Source organism: Neocloeon triangulifer, unplaced genomic scaffold (assembly GCF_031216515.1).
Source record: "Neocloeon triangulifer isolate White Clay Creek 2 clone unplaced genomic scaffold, ASM3121651v1 ptg000012l, whole genome shotgun sequence".
In the NCBI taxonomy this organism is placed as follows: Eukaryota; Metazoa; Arthropoda; class Insecta; order Ephemeroptera; family Baetidae; genus Neocloeon; species Neocloeon triangulifer.
The window spans coordinates 10494768-10516418 of record NW_026775554.1 but is presented as its reverse complement, the minus strand read 5'-3'; the positions used below and the strand labels follow the sequence as shown (position 1 = coordinate 10516418).

The 21651-nt window shown below is 36.1% G+C and overlaps 2 protein-coding genes across 6 annotated transcripts in view; one reads left to right on the top strand and one right to left on the bottom strand.

Annotated features, from left to right (window-relative positions):
* LOC132196935 (Ig-like and fibronectin type-III domain-containing protein 1) overlaps positions 1–2300 on the top strand; it is a 75835-nt gene extending 73535 nt beyond the window's left edge. For both annotated transcript variants that reach the window (XM_059619890.1, XM_059619889.1), the window contains exons 23-25: positions 459–661; positions 725–924; positions 1422–2300. In XM_059619890.1, the coding sequence (XP_059475873.1) occupies positions 459–661; positions 725–924; positions 1422–1544 (526 nt within the window). In that variant the 3' untranslated portion in view covers positions 1545–2300. The remainder of the gene's footprint in view (positions 1–458; positions 662–724; positions 925–1421) is intronic.
* A 3-nt stretch (positions 2301–2303) lies between these two features.
* Positions 2304–20717, bottom strand: LOC132196936 (BTB/POZ domain-containing protein 1-like). 4 transcript variants are annotated; one of them, XM_059619891.1, is made up of 6 exons: positions 20527–20717; positions 5800–6072; positions 5232–5415; positions 4878–5117; positions 4564–4808; positions 2304–4251 (listed from the first exon to the last, which is right to left on the bottom strand). In XM_059619891.1, exons 2-6 carry the CDS (start codon positions 6048–6050, stop codon positions 3864–3866), a joined length of 1308 nt encoding a protein of 435 aa, XP_059475874.1. In that variant the 5' UTR covers positions 6051–6072; positions 20527–20717; the 3' UTR covers positions 2304–3863. The 4 variants fall into 4 exon arrangements, with proteins under 4 accessions (XP_059475874.1, XP_059475878.1, XP_059475876.1 ...); XM_059619895.1 differs by lacking the exon at positions 20527–20717 and adding an exon at positions 13487–13581; XM_059619893.1 differs by lacking the exon at positions 20527–20717 and adding an exon at positions 12653–12765.
* Positions 20718–21651: the final 934 nt, after the last annotated feature.

Below are 21651 nucleotides of genomic sequence, written 5' to 3'. Positions count from 1 at the left end.
AATCATAGCGTCCTCCGACTCAAATCCAGCATCAAATGCATGCAAATGAGCCCGGATATTCCATTCAAGCCGATTTCGATTTGGCCAAAGAGAGACGCATCCTTTGAGGGAAAAAGCTCTCTCGTCTTTTTGAAAAGAGATCTTTGCCAAAGGTTCTTTTGACATGAACAAATCAGCTCATTTTTGTGGCGGATTCGCAAAAGTTGGAAATAAGCTGCATTTTTTTAGGTATTTGATTTCAAATAGAAAATTCCACAAAAATGAATTATATTGAATTTTTTATTGGGACGGTACTCTTTGTGCTCCTTAAAAGTTATAATATTTTTATTTAAGGTTGATTTTATGAGACTGCTTTCCATTTTAACTTTTTTTGAACGCCAAATTTTTCCCTTATTTCATATTTTCCTTCATTTTTAATGTGTTTCAAAAAAATAAAAACACCCCTTTTTAATATGCAGGGTTTTCTGGCGAGAGTTGGGCTCTCGACTGGCTATGAAAAATGACTCTCTAACAACCGAATTGCGCCTAATGGGGCTCAAGCCGGCCACTTTCTATGAGTGTGTGGTGAAAGCAGGCAACCAGTACGGCACCAGCATGCTCTCCAAGCCGGTCAGGTTCAAAACCAACACTGAGGACTACATCACAACGCCATCCAGTCTTGGTAAAAATAAAAAATAAAATGCTAAAAAGGGCGAACCCTCCAAGCACTTAAAACTTTTTTCAGCCGGCTCAAGACTGGTCGGGGTCGCGTGGCCTGTGGGAATTGCTGTGGGCACGGCGTTGATCGGGGTCGTGGCTGTGCTCGTCGTCCTGGCCGCCGCATGGCTGGTCAGGACCAAAAAGGTGCCTTCGAATGCTGGCGGAAGGGTGGCGTTTGAAAACCCAGGGTACTTGCGTGAGCTGCACATGGACAATATTGCCTCAGTAAGTTAAGATTAAAATGTTTTTTTTTTTAATTCTACAATATAGATAAATAATCAGGGATATGCATTATGCAAATTTTTAGCCTCTTGGGAATTCTAGTACTAAGTTAGTGTTTGAATATCCCCTATTATAATATTTAATATTATTCAAAAATTATAAAAAAAATCTTTAAATATTTAATATATTACAATTTTTATTTATTTTTCAAGTGGATTCATATTTATTCAATTTTACAATTAATTTGATATTTTAAAATTATTAGAAAATTGTGGGGAAAAAGTAGTAGTCTGCTCTAGGAGACTTTTGAATAATTAAATTAATTTAAAATTTCCTTAGCTCTTTTGTTGCTATTCTTCAAAGTAATAAAACGTAAAAACGAAATTATAAAGATAATTATTTGCAATAACTTGGAGTTTAAATTTAATTTAAACTATTTGCATTGCTAATAAATTTTGACTGAATTTTGTATTTCATTTTTTCTGCATTGTATCCTCCAGGCTGTTGGGGATGGACAAGTGAGCTGGCGCCAAGAAAGTCTGCAAGTGGCCACAGTGACTGGTGAGGAAGGTTTGATCAGCGAGTTGCAGCACAGGACGGCGCAGAGCCAGCATGGCGACTAGTTGACTGGCGGACGAGGCAATTCGTCCTTTTAGAAAGAGAGACAGAGAGACAATCAGTGCCCTTATTACTACATTGCTCTCACGCACCGGGAGAGCGAGAATTGTGAGAAAAGACCCAAGAAAAGGCTGTTCTATCACACAAGATTTTGTATATCAAAAACACGGATATTATATAAAGAAATAGAGTTGTTGCGTAATCTGATTGTGAAAAAAGAAGGAATTTTGGTATTTAACACTGTCAAGCATCTGTTCTGTACCCGAGCAAAATGGAAAAAATAATATTTATATGAGGAATCAAAATGCTGAGCACACCCATGTTGAAAGAGTGAACGACCGCAATTAACTTGTGTAATTTATTGTGTAAATAATATTTGTTGAAAGTATTTAAATATTAGAAAAATGGATATTGAATTCTCGTACCTTCAGTCCATCAGACAATAGACCTCTGAGTATAAATTGAAAAGCACGCGCTGCTAGAAAATCAGTTTTAATTGTTGTGCAGGCGTATATTGGCACTAATTGTTTTGATTTTCTACAACTAATTTGGAATTTAATAACCACGTCATAAACAGGCCACACACCATACAAATACCAACTATATGCTGATAAGGGCATTTTGTAACTTGCAAAACTGTGTATCTCATTTTTCCACATTCCTGCTGTTATTTTTGTCAGAAATAAAGATTTAAGAAATGTTTAATATAAAATTGTAATGCGTGATTAATTGGAGAAAGGTTTAAAAATTAAAATATTGATTCTTTAATACTTCATTTTATTTTATCTTATGCTTCAACACAAGATGTTTAAGTAGGCGTACAACTTTAATTAAATGCAACGAAATCGGCAAACGATGCGTCCTGCATCTTCATAGAGATATAGTAAGTGTCCAGCTCAATGATAAATCATCCTCTCTGAGCCCTGCGCAGCTAGGCCAATGCATATTATTTTACTTCCAGAGTTTCCGAACATGATTTTATTTTTCATTCCTGATGAATAAACAACATAATTTCCAAAAGCGAACAAAACGCCTCAAACACGCAGAGGCGGTGACATATATGTATATATTGAGTTAGTTTCAACATTCATATTAGTTTCCGGCGTCTTTCCAACAAATTTCAAAGCACTTAATACAATTGCAAAAAGATTTATAGGAACAAAAGTAAGAGAAATTGCATGATAGGTTGTTAATTTATTCTAAAAGCTTAAGTAAAATTCATTAAGTTAGCCTTCTGAAACTGACAATTTACGATTTCATCTTCAAGATAGGCACTTGAACAGTCTGGATTAAATTAAACACAACTATATTTCTAAAATTCTGCGTACAAAAGCAGTATAAAATTATGTTTTGTTTTGCAATTCATTTGCGCTTGATCAGACTTGTTACACCAGTCCAATTAAGCTTGTAAATTTTGCATAGCAACTGTATCAGTGCATTGAATATATCATATATTTTTGGCATGATTTTTTAACTTTTCTTGTGACAATTAACGATTTACATTAAAATTTGGTAGACACTCTACTCTTATATGTAGAGGTCAAATTATTAGCACCAAAATTATACTTCTCGAATGGATATCTTTTTCATAAAACAGAAAAAATGTTGAAATTTAACTTTTGACCTCTACAATAGTTGTGGAACAGAAACATACAGGTGTGCTACGGGCTGAACTGAACATGACTAGCTTATAGCCTCTTCGATAGATAAATTTTGACAATTTTTTTCCCATAATTAACATAAATTATATAGAGCCCAATTTGGTTTTCAATACTCTCAAAACGCAAACGAGCCTGGCAAATCCATTGTGGGGGCTCCTCCAGTTGCAATTTTGAGAGAGGCTATATTATACTTTTAGTAGTAATCTACATATAGGAACAATAAGAAAGGAGCTTGTCAACAGCTAGTACATAACATTCTCAATATAGACTAATCAAAAGCTCTAACAAAGGAAATTTCCATTTCTACACGTCACAGATTTATTTTTCGTCAAATATTGTGCTTTTTTTTCTTAGAAATTTCGCACCTACGTCATTTTGGAAAAATGTAAAAAAATGGCACCATTTCAATGCGATGTGTATGTGTGTCATGGACGCCATAATTTTCCCTCTCTGAATACAAATTTGAGAGCCAAAAAGAGAGTCTGGAGAAGTTTTTGCTACAGAAAATTTGACAGCTCCTTGTGTTTTTCAAAGACGAAAACTCTTCAGGAGCAATTTATAATGGATAGGAATTTTTTTATGAGAACGACTAAAAAAATCTTTCTCCAAACTCTCAAAAAAATTCAGCAGAGATCGAAAAAAGAGTGGGTGGAAATCATGCACTCAGTCGAAGAGGCAGGCGATCAGAATAATGAAATAATCACACGTTTTGGAGCAGCAAATGGGCTTTTCTGACTTGGGCTGCTTGTCCTGCTGTTGCCTCTTCTTCTTGGCCTCCTTGGTGGGCTTCTGTTTGTTCCTCCGGCACGGCCACCACCACCGCCAGCACTTGCTCTTTGACGACTTGCAAGGACTGCCCTCGCAACTGCCAGGGTACTGATGGGTCTTGATCGGGAGGTAGTTCGGAGAGCAAGGAACTCTCGGCCGCGCCAGTTGCTCCCATTCGATGTAGTCCAGGGGCTTTAGAACAGCGGCGTCTTGCGTCCACGGATTGTTGCCAACCAGGCGCACCAACATTGTCTTCTGCTCCTCAGCAGTCAGCAGAGGACTCCTAAGATAAATTAACATAAATTTCAGACTAATAGATAATAAAAAATAAAAATAAATAGTATTAAAGCACAGGGAATTTTTGAATAATATAATTTATTACATAAAAATTAAAACAGATGCAAATTTTAACTTATTTAAATCAATTCTGCAAAATTTTTCAATTTTTTATTTATTCCTTCTGGCTTTTTATCTCTAAATTTTAATTTTCCCCAATTTAAAACTCCAAAACTCGCAATTCATATATGCAGCCTGCAAAACATTCCTGTGTTGCAGGTTGCATAACAACTTCATCTTCAGTCAGCTAGGGACTCACCTCACTGGTCCTTCTGCAAACTCCTGAGGGCTGAGCAGAAGCAGGCGTGCCACCTTTCCACTGCAGATGACGGCAGATCCTCCGAAGGCCTCTTGCAGGTGTTCGGCGGCATGTGGCAACTTTCGGCGTTTGCATTCGCACTCGGCCCATCTTTCCACGGCGTTAAAAAGGGACACTTCAGAGGTCACGGCAAAACTGTCTCGGCTAATGACCGCCAGAAGGGACTCCAGATCCAAGTCCTCCAACTGTTTCGGTCGGAAGAGTTTTATGTAAATAAGGTGTTGCAATTGACAAAGAAGGAAAAGAAGTTTCACCTGCTCGAGTGCGAGGACGTCGTTGGCATGCTGGTCGATCGTCTGCAGGCAGTTGTGCCGCAGCCGAGTGCTCGCCTCGCCCATCGCCACGTTCCAGTCCGAGTTTGAGCGTCGGCCACCATCACCAGCAGTGGCCATCAGGGACCGTCTGCGCGGACTGTCCATCAGACGACTGCCTTCGGTCTCGTCAGCCTCCAAATCTTCAGCTGGGGGCGCTGTTGGTTCCAGCACTTCTTTCATCTGGAGAAAATTTAATTAATTTAAAACAAATAAATTACATTTTATTATAAAAAAATTAATTGATTTAAAAAAAGATTATCTATGAAGTTGTAAGTGCGGAGATGGATGGCGTACTTGACAATAAAAGCTGGTGGCCTGAAAGACCTCAAGGGCGCAGTCGGGTCGCGTTTGCACCTGCTCGTTGAGGAAGGCGGCACATTCCCACTCAAGGCCCGGGCACAGGTACTTGTGCGCCACGTGCAGAGTGGACAACGCGGTGGACAACGTTTGGAACTGTGGTGGATGACCATACGCATATCTGCAACAGGAAGTGGGAATTTTTTTTATCAAAAAGGAATATTTCAACTCAAATTAAATCATTGCAATTTATGAGAGTATAAAAATATATTATGCATTATAAGTAAAATAAATTAGCTTTAAAAAATTTATTCAATTAAATAAATTATACTGGAAATTTAATCACATAATAGTCCACATTACTCTCCTATCGGTTTATTTAATACACATTTGACATTTAATGTCATAATTTTATCAAAACAATTAAATTTCTTTATCCTTTATTGTATTTAAAAAGTAAAGAAAGTACTTAACCGGACCCAAAATTATTACTTTAAGAAAAAAAAGCGCCAAATTAAATACATTTTCTATATTATTAGTGGATTTTTTTTATAAATATACTAACCTAAGAAGACAATCAAAGGCGCGCGGTTCAATATCCCTGATCTCGATGGTGCTGCCCCTTTTATGGGCCAGAGGCCCAAACACCATGGCCCTCAAAACAGGACTGCAGGCCGCCAGCACTCGGCGGTGTGCCGTCAGGCGCCATGCCTGACCTTCGGGAGGACCAACCTCGAACTCGACATCTTTGCTACGTTCCTGTTGGAAGAGGCACTGGAACGAGAGCCTCTCGGCACGCAGCTCGCACTCACCCATCTTCACCTTTTCTCATCAGATTCTGGAACAAAAATAAAATTTAAAGTTAATATATATTAACTTATATTCTCTCCACTCTATTTAAAATTTTTTTAGTGAAAACCATCGTGTTGTCATAAATAAATCATTCTTTAAATGCTCGCGTTTTTCTGGTGCGTCACAAAGCGCTCCAGTCATTGAAAGTGAAAACGGAAGCCTCGGGCCAAATTTAGCCTTTTGTATTAGCAAAAAAGTCTCTATTTGCCATTCAAGTGGAATTTGAAAATTCACAGACCACTACACTGGGCGCCGCGGTGAATGGCGAGGCTGTGTGTTCAGCGCGCGCGGCCTAAAATAATAATGATCTTTGTGGCTCTAGTCGCGCGCTTTTAGCAGCGCGCATGAGAGACATCTGCAAAGACAGAGCGCTGTCACACAATTCGTCAGCACTGCGGATGGGAAACGCATCTTTTGCAGAGGTTAGCTATCGGGAGCCGCAAATAAATACTGACGAGGAAACTTTTCCAAAAAGTAATAAAGTCTCATTGCAGTAAAATTGAAATCGCAGCATGACGTCATTGAAACCATGCACAATCGATGATATAATTATAAGCAGAGTAAATGCGCAGCTTTATAACATTAATGTAAGTGGTGTTGAAGAAATATCATGAAACCTCAAAAACGCAATGACAAAAGTTGCCTCACATTGTAGAAAAAAAATCATTTTTTGATCATTTCAAAATTTTTAATTGCAAACAAAAATGTTGTTTTAATTACTTAAAATTTTAGTTCATTAATTTCATTATTCAATAATTTAAGTGATTGCACATTATCCCAATAGAAAATTTCTGAAAAGGATGACAAATTTTTAAATAATTTTTTTATGTCTTTTTTTAAAGCGCAATTGTAATTCTTGCAATTTTTTAAATTATTTTAACCCTTTACTTGCAATATTTTAAAATAAAGGGGGGCGAAATCGCAACGGTAGCGCAAGTGATGCGTATATATGCATGTTGTGCTATCAAGTGCTGTCGTTTATCATCATCTCCCTTTCGCCCCATTCCAAGAATGCAATCCAAGCAGATTTCAGAGCATAATATATAATATATATTATGCAGTCACCGCGGTGTGAAAAAAGCACGCCTGGTTACAGAAATCCTTTTTCAATTTAATGAGCCTGCAAAGGCATGAAGGTCAGTAACTTAAACTTGAACGAGAGTGTGTTCTAGGGTGTATTATTTCCAGTGTCACAAAACAAATTCCGACTGAGCAGAGAGAGCGCGAAATGCACTGGACCATTTGAAAGTCGTAAAGAGAGAAGAGAAAAAAACAATTAGCGCCCGCTCGCGCTAAAAATGTCACGTCAATATTGTAATTTAGCATTCCAATAGGAGCGGAGAGCCTGCGAGAAAACGCAAACACATATTTTATTTTCCTTCCTCTGTAAAGTGTGGGAATATATTTTTCCCAAGCTCAATGAATTATGCAAAAAAACACTGCTTCAATTACTTGCCGGCTGGAGTGTTTAAATGTTTTCATCTTGCCAAACGATTTTTGTTTATATCACGCTTAAAAGTTTCAAAACATTAGAGGATGTAGATTGAATTTCAATATTTTGTTTTCTGATCAGATACTGTAGCGCTTATTATTCGATCGTGAGCCGCTTCCTGTCCAAACGAAATATATAAATAAATGCAACAAATTGAGAGCGCGGTCCGATCGTGCATTCTGTGCCGCGCGGCCTTGATCGTTTTGATGCAAATGAGCGTTTGTTTGCCACCGATTTACAAAATGTATACAACACTGCACGACAAGAGTGGCGGTTTATGCGTTTGAATTATAATTTTCCTTGTCTCGTGTGTGACAAATTTATTTTTCAAACGAGATTTGAAAATTAACATCGTCTATGCAAGAGACCTTGCTTTTTCCGCCAGCACAGTTTACGGGTCTTTTGTTTCAAAGGAAAATAAACACGTCTCATTTCGCAAAATCCGCCGTCGCTATTTTCAAATGACGTCTGCTTTAGAGGAAAAAACGACTTGCCTTCAGAGGAAAAATGAGCCTGCACAGCACCTAAGGAGCAGATTACGTTTCAAAGTCGCGAAAGCATTTTCTTTTCTTTTTTTTTACAAAACAGCTCAGTAAGAGCAAAAAAATTAAAAATCTAACGTTTCATAAAACATTTAATGGATGGCTAAAGGTCACATATTTGATTTTATTTCAGTTCACGCTTGGAGAACTGCAGAATAATATGGCACCGGGAAATGCATGATTGACTCGCACACAGGGTCAGCATCACGCTTGCTGGCCGGGAAACCCAATGCTCTATTTTTAAATCCGTGCCCAAGAGCACAGCACACGCGGTTTCCCAACCAACTCTGGCCAAATCAAATGTTGGCGTGCAAATTATTTAGAGGCGCCCAAATCAAATACAGTTTTATCAGCGCGCATCTCAAGTGGTGCTTTTTGGCTGCAACGCCAAATTGATTTACGACGTGCTGCTTGCACGCGAGAGCTTCTTGTTATTGCTTTCATTATTTGCCTCGCGCCTGACGTTTGGTAATAAATTGTTGGGCCTATTCAACCAAACTGGAGCCCTGGTCAAACAAAATCTGCAGCGTGCTCAATGGCACGTTATTTTATTGCTAATGGAAACTGGAGCTCTTTTCAAAACAAGGGTTTAAAACTTTGAAGCAGTTGAATAAATTTCAAAAACAATCTTAGATAATTTTTTATTCTCAAAATGATCAAATACTAACAGCTGGAGTTATTTTTGAAGTGGGTATAGAAATAAAATATAACAATAAATCCCTTTCATTATGCTTTAAATTAAATTTTAAATTTATAAAATCACAAAGAAGAAGTAAAACAAAGTAAACAAGCAATATAATTCACTTGTCACTATTCTTGTATTTATGATAAGATAATGCTCGCAAATAAATTAAATCTGCTGAAAATCAGAGCAAGATTGAGCAAGATATAAAAATGTCCGTGCGTGGTCATATAATTGTAAAGGACTTATAAATGTGTACTTTGACAATCAGTGCTTAAGTTTAGTCTAAATTTAAACAAAGCTCCTCCTATCATACCTTATAGAATTGGGTTATCCAAATTTATCAAGCCAGAGATAATCATGAATCCCACAGATAAGATAATTTTAAGACAGTAGCATACATTAAATATTTCACTAACCATAAGTTTCTGTTTTATAATTGCAAGATAACCTACTCTATATTCATTTGAGATTGTGGAATGGATAAATTTCAGCCCAAAAATGAACTAAAATAATTTTCTGAAATATACTTTTAATGAAATCGAACTGACAATTAATATTTGACGTCAGTTTGAAGAAACGTTTTGTAATAAGAATAACGAACCGAGTAAATAATTTTTTTGATTAGTGACGCTTCGCTTTTTTTTTTTCTCTCCAGCACATATGCAACATGATTTTGTCTAGCTGGCAAGCTATGCGCATGTGACAGTCATTAATAAAAACTGCTTTTTGTGTCTCAAATTTAATCCGGCGGCGCATTTTTTAATCTCGGGGACCTAAAAATAATACCAAGTTGGTAAAAATAGCAGAGGCAGTTCAGTGAACCAGCTCTTGGGGTGCTCTGATATTTTAATTGTCTCTTTTTTCGGCTGGACTCAAAAGTCTCGCTGCCGATCACGTGATTTTGTTTTTAAAAGAGTCAGTAACCCGAAAGAATGAAGAGCCGGGGTGGAAACTGGATTGAACGCACCAAAGCCCACTGCCCTAGACCTGCTGGTGTCACTTTTTCCTCCTACGCTCTGCAAATGTACGGCAAAAAGTAGCAGCGTGTGCGTCAGTTTCGTGAAATTCAACACCACCCCTTTTGCAAGGAGGAGTCGAACGACGGCAAGTCACTCTGCTTAAAAAACAAAAACAAAAGGGAGAAAGATTGAAAAATATCAAAAGTTTTTCTACAGTAAATATTCGTTTTGTGAAAAGATATTTGTACATAATCAAAGTAAATAAAAAAATAATAAATGGATTAAAATTCTACGATATACTTTTGCAATCTGTAATTCCCATACATTTTTTACATCAAATCACGTCGAAAGTTATGAAGAATCAAATTTAAAATCATAATGATAATAATAAGGAATCAAAAGCAAGGCTCTTGTTTTCTTTAAATAAATAAATAATAATATGGATCGAAATAAATATATCCTTAACTCCCAAAAAGAGCCGCTGAAGTGAAATTTTGAGATTAAAATATCAAATTTTTTTTTAATATTTGGTTGCATAATTTTGTATGATTTACAAAATTTAAATGTACATATAAATTTTACATGGTGTTATTGAATTATTTATAGCTCAAATATTTTTATGACGCTTATTTAATATAAATATTGATAGATAATTATTATTTTAATAAAAATGATCAAATTTAACCAATCTCCATCTGACGCACCTTTCTATTATGATGCTTCTCATCCCCAGCTGGTGAAGTGCTCTCCCCACACTGCTCTGACACTACTAAAGCAAAAGTCTATTTTCAGTTCGCGCTCCACTTTGGCTCTTTCTTTGGCCACTCGCGGACGGCAGGCAGGAGGATGGAGCATTTCAAACAAATTCCAGCTGGCTCTGCAGCCTCCTGCCAAATATCCGCAAGTTTAAAGAGCGGAGGCCAAAATTAGAAATGACCGGCGGGGAGCACCGCGGTCGCAAACGTGCGCTTCCTCTCGCCGCGGCACTCGAACAAAAGCAAACAATTAATAATATGCTGGTCACACGCGGCGACGCCAAATACGTTATATTTTTCAGATTTCAATCTGGCATGGGGTCGAAAACATTTCCATAAATAAATGTGGCTTTAAAAGATATCCCTGCCAATTGTGAAATGTTTTCTTTCTTTCTTTCTTCGCCCGGCAGCGACAAGTACAATGCACCCTCGTTCAGTGCGGGTTGACTAAGGTTAAAGGCGCGACCGGAGCAGCTTTGTGTGCGAGGAAAATAGAAACACACCCAGAAACGAAACAAATAACGTTGGCCGACCTTCGAAAGGCACACTCAGGGCCGTGCTCTGTTCTTGCGATTCCTCCCCTTAGCATGAAGGGTAGCCTTGGTACTGCTTAAGTGCACATTTGCCTACTCAGCCGATTCAAAACATTCTGTTTTCAGCTCATTGATTTTGCATATCTACCTAACCAACGAGTATTATTTTATTCATTGAATTATTGCTTCTCTTCTTTTTTCATTTTTTGTCTACTTGCCTTGAATTAAATTAATATAAAGCTTGACAACTTAATCAAAATATTTTTTCAAATTCAAAATTAATTTTTACATCCTTCTCTTGAGAAACAGCAAAGAAATTATTTTTAAATGTTCTCATTCATTTCATTATTGTCAAATAGGCTTTTGCGCAATTCAAGTTGGTTGAACTCTTCATTTCTTTCAAAGTAAACCAAATTTACAAGAGATAAATTTTGTGAATTGAATGTTATCTAGATAAGCTCTCTCTGCGTTTTGGAACTGTGCTCAACCCTTTTCCACAAACACACCTGGGCTATAAAAGGATCAGTCTGCGATATTTTATTTTTGGATCGGCAAATATCCAACGGAAAGATCAATATAGGCGGGCGAGTTTTAGACATTATGCAAGCCGTTCGTCAAATGCAAGCGCTTCCCTCACGCGCTTACTTGGTCTCGGCGGATCGATGACACATCGCGGTGAAAGAGAGGAAATCAAGCTTGATAAGAAAGCCAAACAGGACAGAATATCAAGGAGAACTGGCCAGATACAGAAAGTTGCTTATTCGCCAGCAATCTGCTTTTTATTTTTCGATCGTTTCCGCTTAAGGACAGAAGATAAACTCATTCCCTTAATTAATCTTAAGTCTTTATCAGCTTTGATTTATATTTTTCATTTGTCTGTTCAATAATCAAATGCTATAAATAGTTGTTTGATACAGAACTGCTCATTTGATAAAATTGATAAGATTAATAATAAAATTTAATTGATTGCTTTACTGAGGTGTAGTTTGCAGCAAAAATAATAATCAGTTTTTTGTATAAACTGTTTTTTTTTTAATAAAAATTTAAACTCCATATATGGGGTTTAATTTTTTCATCTATTAGTTGCATACTAGAAAAGCTCATTTTATAAGATTAATAATATAAGCCTTACTGACAACAAATTGTGAGAGGTAACAAAAATCATGAAAATTGATTACAGCTATGACTATATTTTGGCTCAATATATATGAAGTGCCAGGATAAAGTTTTATATGAATTAATATTATTGAATTTTATTGTACGCCTGAATGAAGAAAATAATAAAATTAATTAACGCATGATAGCATTTTGCGTGTGAGCTTATAAATAATTTTGATAAACATATCTCCTGATCAATAAAACCCCCAATTCGTTGCTTGCTTCACCACTGCCCCAGATGCACCAAAACTGCAGCCACAACATTATCGATCTGCTGGTGCGCTGCCCTGGAGCTCTGTTGTTTGTCAACAACCTTCCCCTTTACATTAAAATAGCTGCAATGTCAGCTTCTTATCACTATTGAAATCCTGGGTAAAAGACCATCCCTCGTCAGGAAAAGCCTGGCTCCAAAAACGACTCACAGTCAGGTCGCGGTGGTTACCTGTCAAAGGTGGAGCGGGTTGCACCAGTGGCCCAGTGAGCGGCGGTCGGGTTGGTCTCCGAAAAACGGCCGAGCACCGACTGAGCGCTCGGACGGACCTGCGCCCCGCCGTCTCTCTATCGACCCCAAGGACGGGTACCAACATGGCGCCCCACGCGATCGATTCTCTCGGCCGCGCAACCCCCGCCGCTCTGTACTATGGTGCCACCACTCCAAATCGCACCACTTGTAGAGGAACCGCGCCAGGGGTGAAAAAGTGCAGAGTGTTGCTGGAGTTTCAGGCTTTTCAGCAAATTTGACAATGTTGTATGCGATGTAGTTAATCGATTTGGAAATTTTATTTTGCAATTAAATATTTGGGCTATATTAATTTTTGATTTTAAATGCAAAACAGTTTATTTTGAGATTAAATAATAATGAAATATCACGTTCAATCTATAAGTATTACAATATACTTTTTTTAAATTAATTTTAGCAAAATACACATAATTATTTCTATTAAATACATACCTTTTAACTATCATTTAAACAATGATGGTTAATATGTCAAGCACCAGACCGTATGCTTTTTAAAAATTTTTAAGTCGTTGAAATTGTACTAAAAAATATAATTTTATTATCAGGAGTTGTGATCAATTTAATCAAATAAGAGTTAAAATATCAAAATTCTTAAGTTGCATGTCAACCAAATATATTAAATTAACAAAGTAAAAAGTAATAAAAGTTGATTGATAAAAATTATTTGCAGAAATAACTACTGTGATACAAATATTACCACGCTATATTCTCATTGATTAAACACCTGGGATAAAATAAATATTCATGGTTACTTACAATATCAGGCAGTTTTATATGAAGCAACGACCTTTATTGGTTTGTTGCTTCTCAAGGGCTGCAAAAGTGGAACTGCGAGGAAAGTTTGTAGCGCGTAGCCCTCTTATATCAATAGTATTGGCCCCCTAATAAATGAGATTATTTGCCCAACGGCTGAGAATTTCGCCGGCTTCCCATTGGCCACTCACAGATATCAGTACTGAAAATGAGTTTCGCGTTCCACCTATCTGGCAGCGTTTAGTTTCTCGCGGCGTCAGAAAAAGAAATTTCTAGGGACGATCCAACAAATAAAAAAAAAAAATAACCAAAAATTTTCAAAATTAATTCGTCATCTTCTACACAATAAATATTCCAAGGGTCGGATTGGCGCCATGTCGTGCGTAAATATGTATGATTAATTTGCATTTCCAGTATGAGGAGATATAACGAAAGGAAGTGGCTTTCAGACGAGCGACACGTCAATCCTTTTTAAATGAACAAACTTTCCACAAAGGCCAGCAAATAACCTCGGCATGTCGGATCCCAAAAAATATAAAATTCCGCATAGATTGTGGCTGTAAATTCCGACTGAAAAGGGTGCGAGACTTTTTATAAAGACGATCAGACCATCTGTTCGATCTTCCTGCACACAAATTTCTCTCTCTGCTATGTGAAAAGCGGCCGTAAACAATTTTCCATGGTGCAAGAAGAGCGACCAGCCCTTGTAAGTCCCATAAAAAGTGACCTGGCCTGCATAAGCCAAGCATGCCCGATGGAGAAATTGAATGCCGACTCTCTCTATATATACATATCATATGCGGACGTGCTGCTGGCAGGTATCTCACCCTGCACGAGGGGGGTGCAATACATATACAATGAGGAGGGTGGAAAAGAACAACATTCATTTTCAGGCTGTATATACCGTTAAACAAGAGCATTGTGCAAGGAGTATTTTAAAGCGTACCACGAAAATAGCTGTAATGCGCTTGGTCCATCGAAAATTCTACTAATTTCGATGTTGACAGCTGCACGCTTACGGTTTTCACTTCTCACAAGTTCATTTGCTTTTAACATTATTTATTTGTTTGACAAACTGATAATTTTCTAACTGAAAATTCATATAAATAATAATTTCCTATAGCAGTTCCTATAAATATCTAATAAATAGAAGTTTTATAAGCAACCCAGAATAATTTGCAGTAAATAAAAACAAATTTATTTTAAAATTTTCAAACAGGCAAATGATCAAAATTGAAATTGTATTTATTAGTTAAATAAAAAACTTTTTGCTTGAAACTTCTAAAATTATGGTTTATAATTCTTTTCAACGACACCACAGAATAAGTCTTTTGGAATAGACAAAGGAGGACGCTGATGAAAGTGATTTTCATATTTAAAAGCAAAACTTATTAGCATTCAAACCGAAAACTCTCAGTTGAAATTCAAATGAAGGAGTGACCTTAGCAGCTCAAAATGAAAAAGCGGTCAACCCTCTCTATAGAAGTCACAACACGGGATTCAATGTCAAAGCTCAGCAGGCAAAAGAATATGTTTTGAGATGCGCATAATGGCCTTTTGAAATGCTAAATTGATTGTTTTACCCCAATTCTGAGAAGGACCCGTTGTAGTAAAATAGTAAAACTGGCCTCCTCAGCACGCCCGCTTCTTCCGCTGAACTGTTACTCCTCTGTGCTCACAAATAATAAATAGGCGAAACCGTGTCAGAATAGGGTGGAGAATTGAGCCTTGTTCCCCATGTGGGTGAAAACAGAGACATTTTCACCCTGACTTGTACTACAACAGAGAGGAAAAAAAAGCAGTCTGGCTGCGGGCAGTAAATCAAATAGCGAGACGGAAGGTCGCGAGATTTTTATAATGCCATGACCCAGCAGCACTATTGGGGCTTCAAATTTAACACTCTTGTACACATTGAATTTTCACAGATGTAAAATTATAAATCAGCTGATAATTCAAAAATTCAGGCAAATACAATTTTTAAGTCCTTGAGCTTATGATGCTTAAAATAAATATAATTATAATTACAATCATTTTGTTGATTTTTGTTAAGTGTTTGAAGAATAAAATTTAAAATAATCTAATAAGACTCATATTCTCAAAACAAAAAATTGTTCAAGACACACTTTTTTGTACTAATTGTAAGCATACAAAGTGATCAAGAGTGATATCTGTGAATAAATAAACTGCAATAATGATAAAATGATCGTGGATAATTGTCAAGATACAAAGTGTAATTGGAGTACGACGAGGAAGTTATAGGGCCAGGGTCGCCTCCTAACCTTTTTGCAGCAGCTTTACTCATGTGAAAAGCGGCGAAAAATTCTCTGATCTGCTTACAATGCGTGCAATCACATTTACGCTGCCAGTGGAGCGTTTCAAACAAGACATATTTGTGCGGTCGGTTATTTTTCGATCGAGCGCCTTTTTGTCAATTGCATGGTGCGGAATCTCCGCTTGAAAAGTGACAGGAACAGGAATATAGTTTTGTGAAGAGAATCGGGGCGCTCGGGGGTTATATTTGTCACCCCCGCCGTCCAGAATATAATGAAATGTATTTATTGCTCTTCAGAATGACCTTGGAACACCTGCCTTGTGCGGCTGAAAACACGCTGCAGCCCAAAAACCCTTTCCCTTTCGGAACGAATTTACTGGAAATTCACAACTTAATTCTCTTCCATGAAAGCGTATTTTCATTTTGAAAACGTATTTTAACTTCGAAATAAATGATGTTTTTTTTAATAATTCGGAGGCATTATATAAATAATTATTTCATTCATTAACAAGTCACACTTAAAATATTTATCTAAAAATATCGCGATGCAATGCCAATTTGAAATTGTTTTTTTTTTGCGAGCTAATGAATATTTCCTTATAGCAATTTGCTCCAGTCTAGATTATTCTTCTTTTGGGCTCTCTAATTCTTTATCCAATAGTAACCCAAACCATCGGATAAATAGCAGGTAGCTAGAGTGAGTAACAAAATACTCGTCCATTATATTGGATTGCACCCTCCCATGGTATTCCTTTCAAACATGACAGTCAGACCTTTTCTTGGTCCATTTCTAGTGAAAATGCTGCACATTATGTTATGCGAAACACAATAAGCTACCTGACTCCCTGCATCTCTTTTTGTCATCCACCTATTATGGACGACACTGCGCCGTTGGAGATCAAATGTGTCCAAGAGTGCAGCAAAACAAACCAAAAAGGTATATTTTGATCAATATCTGAGATAGCCCTTGACTTGTTTTCTACTTCAGCAAATTTGAGGGAATTTCATTTTTAATGAATAACAAGCTCAGATGGATAAAATATAATTATGTTAATTTAAAGAAAATTAAACAAATAAATTCCGAAAACACAAAACAGCCAAGCTCTTTTTAAGAAATTAAGTTTTTAACGCTTTCGCTACAGAGGTTATGTTTTAATTTCATTTTCTTCCTTATAACTTTTTTAAGGATCAAACAAAATCGACAGATAGTTGTCCGTTATAATGTTGAACAGGTCAAGACGCGCCAATTAATTATCAACCGCCGTTGCTGGGAACCGGTGTGTCTGAGCGCCGAAAACTAACACCTGTCTCCTTTTGCTATTGTATGTATATGAGAAGGGGTGTGCGAAAGTATAGTCAGGGGCCATCACGTTTATTATATTTCTTTCTTTCTCCCCGCCTGCACCCGGCGCTTGCGAATTCATCACGGTAAAAACCAGGCGGCACTTCCTGTCGAGAGTCGCTTTTGCGATACACGCGTCCGTTTCTCCGGTTTTTATTTTGCTGGAAGCGCCGCCGCTACTTCGGAAGTGGCCGCAGTGCTCTCTGTATGATGACTTTGGCATGGCTTCATTTAAAAAGTGTAAATGTGATACCGCAGCACTAGCAGTAGCAGCAGTCGGTGCAAATTTTCAACTCAGACGAAGGACAGCTGCATTTCGCAATTGTGCTACGTGCGGTGCATAAATTTAAAAATAATAAGAATTCAAGCTTTTTCAGTCTTCATAGAAGCTTCATTTTTTTTAAACATATTAGCCTTAGAAAAAAAATATATCTCCAAATTTATGTCAAAAATTTAAAATAATTAATTTTTAAACACTATTAATATGACAATAAATAAATAAATAAAATTTTCAAAATAAATTATTACAAATATTTAATTTCTTTAATACTTGTTTTAAGGTTTTAAATATTGAATAAGTACATTAAAATATTGAATAATTTTAAATGTTGTGATGGAACAACAAAGTATATGCACGGAACAATAAAAATTAGGTGTTCATCCATTGTTCTTTCTCTTTTTTTTAATTATTACTTGAAATTTATTTATTGAAATAAATTATAAATACTTAAAATTTAAGTAGCCTCAAACTTTTTACGCATTTTATTCAAACTCCAGGAAAAACAGGTGGTCAAAACATGAGCAATTATTAAGCTTGCAGCAGATCTTGGCCGGCCATGAAGCCAAAAAGAATCATGAACGCATGTTCATAATTTCCGCATTTTCAAGCACTTTTTCGCTCTCCTCCACGACTCGGGTCTTGTGCGTCTCTTGGAAAAAGCTTGTTTCTTGCTATCCGCCTCTTTTAGGTGTACTTTTCAACGTAATATATTGTAAATTATATGAGCAGTCGCAACTTGTCACACTTGAGACTATCCCTCACCAGCAAATATTTGAATTCTCTCTCAGCGCGGTGGGCTTATCTGCCGCGCGTTTATTTTATGATTGATGGCATAATTTCGGCTAAACAAATAATACCTCATGGTATGCACATCAAATAAATCAAAGACAAGTTTCAAATTCTGCAACACGCCAATTCTCATGAAAAAGGGAAAATCAGAGTAGAAAATGTGCGTTTACATAAGTTACTGTTTAATGCTCTTATAAAAAAATTAGGGAATTGAAAAAAATTAGCTGCAAACTCTACGTAAGAATAGCACTTATGTGTTCATTACGGTTCATTATGTGTTGCATTATAGGGCATTAATTATGCGATTGCTTTCTGCACCATTGGCTTATTAGCAATTGAACAAATTTAAATAATAAGAATAATAAGATGCAATTTTATTTCATCGCTTCTATTTGGTCTCAGAACTGAATTTTTTTAGGAAATATTTGGCTGAAGTAGATTTGCTAAAACAAAAACAAAAATCTTTCTTGAGAAATACAATAAATAAAAATATACTATTTGTTTAGCTAAAACTTATTTCCCCAAATTGTTATAAATGTGCACGTGTGTTTCTGTTTTAATTAATGTCTTGCACAATTTCAGTAAAATGCGTCAAAACCTTTTGATATTTATTTTTCTATAATAATGAGATAATAAAATAATCGTAAAAAATAAATAATAGAAACCTCCTTTTTTTACTTGATGATTCAATAATCATAATGCCATCCAAACAAATTGCAAAACTTGAACAAATTTATAATAAAAACACAGTATTGACAGAAGAGATATAAGTCCCCCAACACAAAAATTATGTTAAAGATTTTAATTTTATTCATCAGTTGATCGTCTTCGCTTACAAAAAAGCTGTTGGCTCATCTTTTGATCGAAAACCCACTTAGTTTGGCCGAGCCAGACTGAGTGGCTGTAAGTTGCGGATTTTTTTTATAAACCTGATAAAAACATTAATAAAATAATTATTTGACATCAAATGGCAGCAAAATTAGAATCAAATAAACAAGACTGTCGTTTGAAGAGGCTTTCCATATTATGACGAATGAATGCAACACTTTTTTTGTGCTCATATGAAAGACTTGCATTCACTCTTCAAACAGACTCAAAAAATAATAATGATAATGGAATATTATCAGCGTAAGGCGGCTCTGTGTCTGTGAAGTCTGGAAATTCCCTCAAACTCCTCCGACAATTTTATGGCAGGATGCGAAAATTTCAGCACCTCTTTCTGTCAACGGTTTCATTCCAAACGTCATTTTGTTTGGTTTTCTTTTGCAATTGGCGCGACAACCACATTATTTGTCACCAACTCAAAAATAGCTGAACAAAAAATCACGCGTTCTTATACTGTATAATCTTTATGGTGTCTGGATTTCCGTTCTCGTCAATTGCTTGCTCTATATGCACGTCACACGCACTGCAGTGGAGTATTAGTTCTATTTAAATTCCGCGCAAATGTAACCAATTATTTCGCATCTGTTGGTTCATGATCCAACGATTGGAGTGCACAACAAACCCCTTTAATAAAACGTGAGGGTTGGCGTTGAGGTTATTGACCGAAAGCAGAGTTCGGCGCTAATGTAATGGAAAAGGTGCACGCCATGCAACTGCTTTGTCTCGTGATGGCGAAAGAGTGAGGGGTGTCATGCTAATCAAGGAGAGAAGGCGTGAGACATTTTCTAACTAATCGTCAATATAAAAGCAGATTAATAAAATCTAATTTTTCAATTAACGACGGTGTATAGTTGCAAATTTATTTTTTATTTTTCATTTTGTTGAAAAATAAACATAAAATGGTCTCATAGTCAGGTGAGATGCCACCTCTTTCGCCTAAAAGATTGTATAATATTTTATCCTATATATTATATCAATCAGTGTCAGCCCATGCCATCTTTCATTAGATTAATTATAACAAATCTTTTATGGAGCATAAATAGCACCATATATAAATTAAACAAATAAACAACAACAAATCATCTAAATCTTTTCTATATACAATATCGCTCTATACACTAGAGTTTAATCCATTTTAAATTTGAAATCCATATTTTTTTTATTACAATTATTGGAAGTTTTTTTTTATATTATTACATTTTGCTTCCGTTTTGTGTTCTGCTCCTTTTAAACATAAATGCCATAAATGCACAGCCGCAGTTTGATAATAAAGTTCTATGAAGGAGAGCGGAAGCTTATTTGTGTGATATGAAACGCCGATTCAGCCATGAATTTTTTATATAATATTTTGTAACATATATGCACCTTTAAACCATCATGAATTCTCAACTCAAATTGCATTTTTATATTTGATAAATCAAGATACAAAATATGACATGGAAATAAAGTATAAAATTTAAAAATTATTTACTCACCCTTCTGGTGGTTAGGAAATCCAAACAGCCGAAAGGTCGCCTTCGGTTGTTTGTCGCAGAATCTGAAGTTTTGGGATAAGCAGCAGCGGAGTTGGGCTGAACACCCAGTGCTCATAATAGAGAGCGGTTGTATTGTTCCGCGTCCGTCCGCTGGGTCGTCCCAGAAGAAACTGACTGCTGGATTGCTCTTGCCTCTTCTCTTTATGCTATGCTGGCTGCAGTGTATTCGTGTGTAATGGGAAGGAGAACGAATACAAAACAACCATGTGTGGAGTGGAATAGTTTCGGTAACCCATAAAGCCGCTGCGCGCAGGCGAAAAATAAAAATTTATCATTTATGCCATTTATGGAAACTTGTACACGGCGCCTTCTAGTTTTAAAAATTGAATTTAATGTAATTGCAAATAACTTCATAAGATTCATGGTGATTTTAATTTAAGTTCGGCTTTTCCTCAATGATTGTGAGAGTTTTTATTGTTTTAAGGAAAAACAATATCCTGCTCTACATGTTAAAATTCAAATCACCATCATGAATCAACCCTCGGTCGTGAACTTCTAACAAAACTTCAAGATTTTTACATTAATATAGAAAATGGGATGAGCAATTATTCCAAATTTATCTTTATTTTTCGTATCTTTTAGGAAAATCTTAATTTCAAATTCAATCTTCTGGGTAATCTTCTGTTACCAGTTACAACAAAAAATAAAATCTGATTCTCAACACATACTTTTATACTTTTAAGTAAGCGCTGTTTTCACGAACATATTTTATTATTAGGGGTAAGTGGCCGTGTGCGAAATCATTATTCATTGTTAAAATTTTAGTACATATTGGATATTATCAATCATTGAGAGATTGCTTTTACACACTTTTAAAAAAGAAAATTATCAAACAAGTAAAATAAAAAAAAAAATAGTGAACAAAACGATAAAAAATAAATAGCATATTAAGAATATAGAAATGATAAATCAGATCATAGTATAAAATCTAACTTTTTTATTTTTAGTAAGCCGAAAAGAACTGGATTTTTGTTTTTGTATATTTTATTTAAAGCCCAGCACTCCAATCGCACTTTATAAATATATTTGTAAGCAAGTAATGTTAAATCAAGATTAAAATGAAAT

Coding starts and splice junctions, on each gene's coding strand:
- LOC132196936 (XM_059619891.1), bottom strand. CDS start 6,050: ATGGGTGAGTGCGAGCTGCGTGCCGAGAGGCTCTCGTTCCAGTGCCTC. Junction 5,118..5,231: donor CCACCAGCTTTTATTGTCAA/GTACGCCATCCA, acceptor AATTTTCTCCAG/ATGAAAGAAGTGCTGGAACC. Junction 4,809..4,877: donor ACGTCCTCGCACTCGAGCAG/GTGAAACTTCTT, acceptor CGACCGAAACAG/TTGGAGGACTTGGATCTGGA.